The following is a 9,538-nucleotide window of genomic DNA, read 5'->3' as shown; positions in this document are numbered from 1 at the left end:
TTCGTGTCTCGTTCGGCGTGGTCGACGACGTACCAACCGTTCAGAGTAGTCGCCTATTTGAAATTTACTTGAAAGTACGAAGTGACGATTGATCGAAACGAGTAATAGTAAAAAGTGATTGGAGCGTTTTGTAAAAATCAATTGTGAATCGAGGAGAGACGGAGACTCTGCTTGTGATATTCCGTCGGTGTCTCGATCGGTTCCTTTGGCGTCGTGTGGTCGACGATAAACGATTTTTTCGGAAGCCCTAAGGGCTCTTTGAAGCCGTTCTATCGGTTAGCACTTCCTGATAGTGCGATAGTCTTTGATAGAGTTTCGTCTCTATCTGGCAGGCCGCGCACCTCGAAAGGCGAGAATTTAACGATGAAGCTTTTAACGATAATATATAATAATTGTTCAGCAATTTGCATAATTACAGCTCGAATTGTTTCCACTCGATACGTCTTGATTTCTGTGCACAAGTTTTTCACATTCTCTCTCTCTCTCTCTCTCTCTCTCTCTCGTTATCTAATTAATGATTTTTTTTAAATGTGACTTTATTAATCGATTTTGTGCACCTCGCGAATTATTTAAATATAACATTTTTTCATCTTTCTTCTCTAATCTGTCTAAGATCACGACAATTTTTTCTTCCGCTGGAAATCTCTTTGTCGCTCTCTCTCTCTCTCTTTCGCCGTCCCTTGGCCGTGATATTTTTAAATCATCCGTTTTGCCAACCTTTTCGTCTCGTATTGAAAATGATATCTCCTGCATTTTTACACGCCCTATGCAAATTTTCCCCTCTCCCGTCTTCGATTGGAATGCAGCAGCGCTATTTTTGTGCTTTCTCCGTATGATCAACCGACGTTGTCCTCTCCTTTTAACGGATTTCTGCTGGCGTCTGCATGGATCTTTCTCGCGCACCGCGCAACAGAGTTTTTAGGACCACTGCGTGACGCCAATGGCGCATCGGGAGCGCGCAGGAAGAACCGAAAATAAAGTAGACAGACCGCCGTGCTGTGGTACTGTGCTGTATGAATACCGTGCCATTCGTTCGCGGAGGTCCCGGAGAGAGAAGGAAATTTTTAGCCGGACGCGCATATCCGTGTGCAGCCGCGTCGTAAGCCGCTAATGTAGACTCCTCGTAGGACACGATGAGAGACTCCGGAGAGACAGTTTATGCGTCCGCGTTCATCAACGTACTCTTTTTCAGCCTGTGCAACATGCCATCATTTGTATCTTATCCGACATTCAGCCACGCGCTTTTCCGCGACGTCGTTGAATCGCGACCTCAAAATTTGCGAAAAATTGCGGCCTCGTGCGTCGCGAACATCACGGTATAATTTTTTCGTAATATTTCCCAATGGAGCACCAAACGATGTATAAATACTTTATTGACTCTGAATTTGGCCAAGAAATACTCCCACACACCGCAAGAATAAAACCGCTTTTTTACGCCTGCCTGATTGCCTCTCGTATAGAATGACGATATTTCGAAAATAAAAAGTGTATATGTAGGTTAATCATTTTGTATAAATGCATCTCGGATCTTTTTCATCGTCGTACCAAGTTGAAGAGTTTGACAATCTGTTTGAACCAGTAAAATCAGTCTCGTAAAATCTTTCGAGAGGTCTGCTTATCTTTGTTTCACAAATGGCTTGTCTCGGGTTTTAAAATAACATGAGTTCTATACTTTTTTTTGAATCATTTGGAGAGATAGTATTCTACATGAACATATGTGTGTGTGTGTGTGTGTGACATTTGACGCTTAATTTCCGTAGGCGAAAGTTTGGAAGAACTTATTTCTTTCCAACTGCTAAGAAAGAATAATCAATATTGTTATCTCAAAGGAAATTCCCGTGGAAATGCTAGCTTTTCAATTATATCTGTAAGATTCGAGAATTTGTAATATTTAAAATTAGTAAAAACACATCTTACATAAAGCTATATTTTTTATTACGTATTAACTTTATTTTTTTGTACATATCAATCCACACATACTATACTCACTTTATTAATTATTACTCACTTCTTAATCTTTTAGACTTGTGATTATCTGTTGCGACTTCAGTTTACCACGTTCTTTACGATCACGAGTTATTTAAAATGAAACTTTTTATTCGCCATTAATTTCATATCGAATCTTTGAACTTCTGGCGTCGGCAGGAAAATTATACGTTACGACACATACGACAAGCCTTTCTACGTTCCTGAGCGTAAATCACGTGACCCGCAGCAGGTCGGTCTTTGGCCCTCTCTTCAAGAATTGTGAACGGTTCAGTTCTCCACGAGACGCAATGTGTGCGAGAGCGTGCGTATGTCAAACGCGAAACGCGAGCAGGATAAATTGCGTCGACAATTTTATTGGATGTCGATTATTCAGATTAAGCAATTTGCAAGGTCTTATTTATGAAACGCCGTAGAACCGCCGTGATTTATGTATAGACGAAGGCGTTTATGATATGTTCGTTATCGTCGCGCTCTCGTAATTCTCAGTCGTTAATAGGGAGGAATTTTTTGCAATACCATTTATTCAGATACCGTGAAAGGTCGGGTTATCTTTTTCTTAACAACTAATTCAGAAAAGGATGACTTTAGCGTTCATCCTGTCTGAATTAACGTTGTTGCAAAAACTCCCTAATGTGAAATATCGTTCGACACTCACAACGCAACGTCCAACTCTTGTGCGGCCCAAAACATCTACAAAGTTGTTTGATGAGTGATTAATGTGAAAACGTGTCGACGAATTGTTGGAAAACAGATATTGTGTGAAATCTGGTAGCATCGAATAGTTTTTTGGCTTATTGACACATTGAGATATGACATCCATGGATCGATTTGTGTAGTGATGGCAAGAAAGGGATCACGTGGATGTGGTATACAAATAGACATTCTGTAATTCCGATTAAATTATCCGAGTTTGCGATGCTGAAACATACAAGCAGGACTGGACGACCTCGGGTCGTCGTAAGAAAACGAAAAGGTCGCTCGTTGTCCAGAAGCTGGCCTGGTACACCGAGAACTCTATCGATTGTATCGTCCGAGGTAAAGAGGCCTATATCTGATCTTAAAAAGTTAAATTTATTACGAAAAAGTTTTGCAAAGTTCATTTGTTACGAATAAATTATATGATGCAAGTTCGTTTTTATAACTGTTAATATTTAACTTGTTAATATTTACTTCGAAACTTAAGAACAAAAAATATTTGCGCGAAAGTTGCGTCGACAGTTAATGAAAAGCACACTTTCGTTTTAGATTATTTTTGACGAAAAAAAAAAAAAAAATTGAAATAAAATTAAGCTGTAAAAACAATAAATATATATTTATTTTAGATTACTATGTGAATTTATTTTGTCATTTTTAATTTAGATATTTCGTCTTAATTTATAGTCTGTACGAAATTGATATATAATATATTGATATCCTATGTACAATACATGTGTTATGTTGATTTGTACAAATGTATACATTCGTTACATAAATTGTGCTAGTCAATCTAGTCAATAAATGAGAAGCGAAAAGATATTTAATAAAAATAAAAACACGTACGTCGAAGAAAGTATTATCACATGTATATATAAAAATAAAGTGAAATAAAACTTTCTTTTCACTTCATGCTAAACATCTGCTGCGGGTGGAACGCGCGATTTTTTTTTATCTTTTGTAATGATTTTAATCGCCGCTTTATCTTCTTCCGTTGAGGAAACAGTCGTTTATTTCATATCACACACGCACAAGTTTCGATTACATATCAATATCTTAATTCAAGGCATCTGTTCCTTTTACAATCACTCGATAACCTTGCGTATGAAGCGATACGAGCGATACGATGTCTACGAAGGAGGTCATTAACGTTCCAATCGAAATCGATGTAAAGACGAGGAGGCAAAGTTAGTTGACATCTCGCGATCGTACATCTCGTTTGATGTACACGTATGCCGCCTACACGCGTGGGTCGAAGGTCTCACGCTGAGATTGAGAACGTAATGTGGGAGAACGAAATGAATGAGAGCATATGATTGAGAGAATATTTCTCATTTAACCGTAATATTAGCCGCTTGTAAAGAGTGGACAACACACCGAGAGCAAATAATGTTTCTATATTTTGAAAATATTATTTCATCCTGCATTTCGTTTCACAATATTTGTTTAAAATGTCTTGCAACTTATTCGTTGTATTATTATTCTTTCTACGTGGTCGATCAATCATTTCTCTATATATTCTACATAATTTTGTATGAATAATGTACAAATAACGTAATTTTATCTTTAATTTGTTCTGGAATGTTTTCATTGTTATTTATTACGTATTCGATATTTGATATAGAATTTTATTATATATCAAATTTTAATTTTTACGATATATAAAAAATACTAATAGAATCAGTATATTTTTAATAGTATGTACAATAGCATGCGGCTGGATTGAACACATCGCGAAACATTCTTGCTTAAATAATTTGCCATTGTTTTGCATTCATACTTAATATGCGATAATTGTTTACAATTCAGTTGTTACGTCAGAAACACATGCACATTCTGCATTTGTTTGTTTATAAATTGTGTCACGATTGCGTTACGCTTTCGATTGCTAATTATAAATTCGCGAATGTTTTCAGTATCGAGTTATTAAGTAAGAAGAGAAGAGGAGAGGAGAGACTGTAATCGTAAAATGTACTATTTGATTACAGCTATTGTACGAGAACGTTAATGTCGAGATTAGTTTGCAATTCTTTTAATGATTATGTAGGACAAATGAAATATGTTTGAAACATTCGAAAAAATGCGCAAGTAACGTATTATGTCACTTTCCACGCGATATAACGAACAACGCAATATGGGCTACTTTTTTTTTATCGCGACGATATATACATCATGCAAAATGTTGAATCGGAACGACGCGTCGTGTCGTCCGATCAATCGATCGCCTATGGAAACTGAACTTTCATCCCGAAATTGGTTAAACATTCATTGTAACAATCGAGTCACGAGGGAGCGGTTCCGTGAATGGAACGTATAACCAGCATATCTACCGGAAGTCCGGCCTACGAGTTCCGGCCTGAAGCGCACTCGTCTCATTGTCTCTTTCATCCTTTTTTTCCTTGCCGTTCAGCAATGAATACTGTTGACTGTCAACCGAAAAAGAGACTGTCGCGAGGAGTAAAAAGCAGCTGACGATTATCGTAATCAGCTGATAATTAAAAAATTAAAATGATAACTTTTCGATAATATTCTAATATCCGATTAATAGCAGCGGTTTTTTCATAACAAATTTGCGTAATCTGTTATTAATTAGAATAATTATTACTTTTTTTTTTTAACACTGCAAGTTATCGTGCAGTGTGTCAACTTGATAAAGTCTACTTATTTTTTATTCATTATTTATTTATTTTTATTTTCGATCATATATTATTTTAGAATGAAGTTACGCTTATGATTATTATTATAAATATTATCATTCGTCATATCTTAAATGTTTATTCTGTATTATTTTATGTTGTCACAGAATTGCTAGATTAAGCATACTGTATTATCTAAATTATCTAAAGTATCTAGTAATAAATTCAATTTAGATAAGAGGATAAAGAGGAGGAAGGGATGCTTGGAATTGGAACATTTGGCCGCAAATGTTTTGTTATCGAAATAATGAAATCTTTATGTTTACGAATGAATGCGCCAGTCATGTGTATGTCGTGCTCAGACATGAAGGATTTAGAGCATCTGTAAGAAAAAAAATACCCACGCAAAATTTTCATAAAGTCATTATTTGATACTACAGCATTTATGTCTATTGTTTTAGGAATATTTTTTCTTTCTTCTTATTCACGAACACGCTCACGAAATTTTTAAATATACTTGTGACACATCTTGTATATATACGCACAATTAGATAGTAATTTTGAAATAATTAGATAATTAAGTCTTTTAATGAAATAAATTTTAGAAATACAAATAGACTAATAAAACCATTTTTTAATCCAATTTATGTAGTGTTTTATAATTCACAAAAAATTTAGCTCGTTATCATTATAATACCGTTTTTTGATGCATCTTGTAATTTATCAAGATATCTCTATTTACACAACATCCTCTGTATTTATTTATTTTGACTTTAAATTTATTTGATTTTCTAGAATTTATAATCTTTTTATCTTGACATTTAAATTTGAATTTATTTACTTGATTATGACGATATCTGGTTGAAAATAGATGCAAAAATCAAAATTTATGTTTTTAACATTTTTTTAAAGTAGTAGCGGGATTTTATATAAACCGATCATTAGAGAAGATGAGATGATTTTTTTTTTTAATGTATTGCATAGAACGTAAAAATAAGGCAGCAACATTCAATGTATCCGCAAATAAGATTATCACCACGCGTCCATGGGGAAAAATATTAGATGCCTCTTATATCATAAATGTAAAATTTTTTTAGTATCTTTATTTAAATCGCGATATATTTTTCATTAGATGTGATGTGCAATTGTGTATTATGCCATAATCTAGATTAAAAGTAATAATCAATATAAGTTGATACATAGCAAACGATATCGAGTTATGCTTACAAACTGACGATCAGGCAATCATTCCTCAATGATTATTCAAATGCTTATAAACACTCGCACAATCACTTACTGAACATTAATAAATTGTACGCTCTATATACAATTTATTTATAATTTATCAATTTATTATAAACTGTATTTTTTGCAGATCGACTACCCGGAAGTCCATGGTGGAGGGAGGATGCATCGACCACCGCATCCCCATCCCATAACCGACCACCGTCAAGTCAATCTGGTCTTCGATGACACGGTAAATGTCTCTTATTTTTTTGTTATTTATTTAAAATGACAGTTTTACAATCATGATTATTTGTATATGTGAATATTTCTTCTCTTACTCATCTGAGTAAATAATATCTAGTAAATGTTGTTTCGACTATATATTAAAGTTCGAAGACGAGGAAATTCTTTTTCTTCAAGGAAATCTAGTTGGTTTTACATCAATTACTCTTGTTAGAGTCATTCATGATTGCGTATGGCTTTTTTTTTCATAAACTATTATTGCATCTATTGCATTCTTTTGATTTCATAAATCTTGACGAAATAAATATTCTATTCTCTTGTTTCGAAATTTTGTTGACGAAAATATTCCATTGTCTTGTTTCTGAGCACCTTATTGTTATACGTTAAATAACTTAATACTTGCTGCGATTGATAAGATATCTTTGTCTTATTTATAAAAAAATTCTATAAAACTCTATCTTTTAAGTCTGTAAAACTTACCTATATAAGAAATTGTATGTAAATATTTTTTATAATTTGTTGAGACCTCAGAAAGTCTACAATATAGAAGCTTGTCTTACTTTCTGACTCTACGTTTATCACGTCCTTTTCCTGATTGAGGAATGATAAAATTATCAAACTCAACGCCGGGTGATGCAAGATACGAAGATACCAGTCCGCCTATGTAAATAGTCACTAGATGTTTACGAATAATTTCGATAATAAAGATTCCGTCGATATTTGACTTTAAATGTGTGCGGCAGAGTACCTGCAGCACATTCGCCCTTCCGACGGGCAAAAAGTTGAATGGAAGAAGCAATTTGGAAAGTAGTGTGTTGGCGCGGGACAAAAGGAAAAGTGAGATACACGAGTACGAACGACATAACGGGTCATATAAATCATCGTCGGGTCGGACAGTGGCCTTTGAGCGGTTACTATCCGTTGCTGGATAGATGCTTTGAGACCAGCAACAGCGTTTCTCTATCCTCGTCCGTCTGTCTCTCATCTCATCTCTCTCTCTCTCTCTCTCTCTCTCTCTCTCGTCACATCTCGTTTCCTCTCTTACTGCCTTGTTCCTTTGCGGTTCGATCGACCGTCCGTCGACTCCTTAAGCGCATTTTACACGATCGCCTCAACAGTGACTTTCTATAGAGAGACTTCTTAAGATCAATTCAGGTGTCGTTATTGGCGTCAATTTACATCATTGTTTGCTTATTGTTCCGCATGGCGATTAACTAATCGCGAAGGCTGATGAATATTAATCACGGGAACATCGGCGCGTTCTTTCTTGATCAGCTTCTCGAGCGTGCTTTGCAATATCCTTATGACGTTTCGTTGGCTGCCGACATTCGCGTGGGTATGCAAATCGAAGGAAACTGCATTACGTATCAGGCGTATTTTTAATCTCAGTTATTTTTGTCTTACCATTATTCAAAATACATCTCATTAAACATTAACTTGTTTCTTATTAAATAATGAGATTATTTTATGGGTCTGACCCATAAAATAATCTCATTATTTAATAAGAAACAAGTTAATGTTTAATGAGATGTATTTTGCATTAGCTTGTGATAGACGGATATAATTTAAAAAGATTCAAACGTGGGAGAGTTTCGTACGTCATAATCTTTATTCTTCTTTCATCTAAAGTAAATTCGTAATTATTCATAATCTGTCATCGTTAAATCGCTTAGAAATTCCATCAAGTGATCCTCCCACGAATCAGACAAGTTATTATTATTTAAATTCTCTTCCCTGTTATACGCAAATTACACTTAATTACACTTTTTTTTCCCCCGGCATATAAAGGGTGTCCCAAAATTAACGCAAGATTTGAATTAAATAGAAAACACAGTTTTTAGTCTTTTGATTGTTATTTTTTTATTGAATCATAAAGTACATAGGATAGGGTTATTTGTGGAATAACACATCGGGCAAATGGCCTCCACGGCTTTGCATGCACATATGTTACGCGTTTGTCGAAATTTTCCATGACCATTTTGCATAAATGTGGCTGAATTTCGTTGATGCAGCGTTGAATCTCCTCCTTTAATGCACGGGTGGTTGTGGGCTTGTTGACATAGACCTGTGATTTCAAATAACCCCATAAAAAGAAATCTAATGGTGTTAAATCACACGATCTAGGGGGCGATTTTGGCGATTAACAAAGCCATCAAGGTGAAAATGTGCTTCATCGCTTAGGATGATTTTGCTCGAAAAATCAGCATCCATTTGTTGATGTTCAATAATCCATTTTCACGCTCCATTTTCACTAACCCTAAACTGTCAGCTGTTGAATTGTTTTTTTTTTGGGTTGCCAACACTTTACTGCACAAATGGCGGCAAATTCAAATCTTGCGTTAATTTTGGGACACCCTTTAGTTATATCTCCAGTTATAGGCATTAGTAAATTATTTCGATTATTATTTTGTAATTTTCACCTTGTTTTAAATTTTTGTTTGAAATTTCATTAACGCACCGTCGTCCCCGCAGCTATATGTATGTTATAATGAGATCAGTTCCATAACAATGGTTTTATATATTATGTTAACAAGGTAGAATGCGTCTTTATGTAACGGCTGTAAATATTGAGATTATAAAGATGCAAATTTGTGCCGCGTTTACGAGCTACTGTGAAATTACGAATACTGACACTGGATTTACTAGAAATATGTGTGTACGTTCAGTGTAATTTCAACGAAATTTAATTTAATCCCCATGCAATATGGACAACGAAATTTCATTAAACTTCCAGCTATCGTTTCAACTTT

General features: G+C 35.0%; 1 protein-coding gene across 12 annotated transcripts in view; it reads left to right on the top strand.

Moving 5' to 3' along the window:
- The window catches only part of LOC108757008 (rap guanine nucleotide exchange factor 2-like), a 98,873-nt gene that overhangs the window by 75,327 nt on the left and 14,008 nt on the right, over positions 1 to 9,538 (top strand). For all 12 annotated transcript variants that reach the window (XM_018501238.1, XM_018501240.1, XM_018501239.1 and 9 more), the window contains one exon: positions 6,694 to 6,795. In XM_018501238.1, the coding sequence (XP_018356740.1) occupies positions 6,694 to 6,795 (102 nt within the window). The remainder of the gene's footprint in view (positions 1 to 6,693; positions 6,796 to 9,538) is intronic.

This window comes from Trachymyrmex septentrionalis, unplaced genomic scaffold, assembly GCF_001594115.1.
Source record: "Trachymyrmex septentrionalis isolate Tsep2-gDNA-1 unplaced genomic scaffold, Tsep1.0 scaffold131, whole genome shotgun sequence".
Taxonomy (NCBI): domain Eukaryota; kingdom Metazoa; phylum Arthropoda; class Insecta; order Hymenoptera; family Formicidae; genus Trachymyrmex; species Trachymyrmex septentrionalis.
The sequence above is the reverse complement of the archived record's forward strand: the minus strand, read 5'-3'. Positions and strand labels throughout refer to the sequence as shown.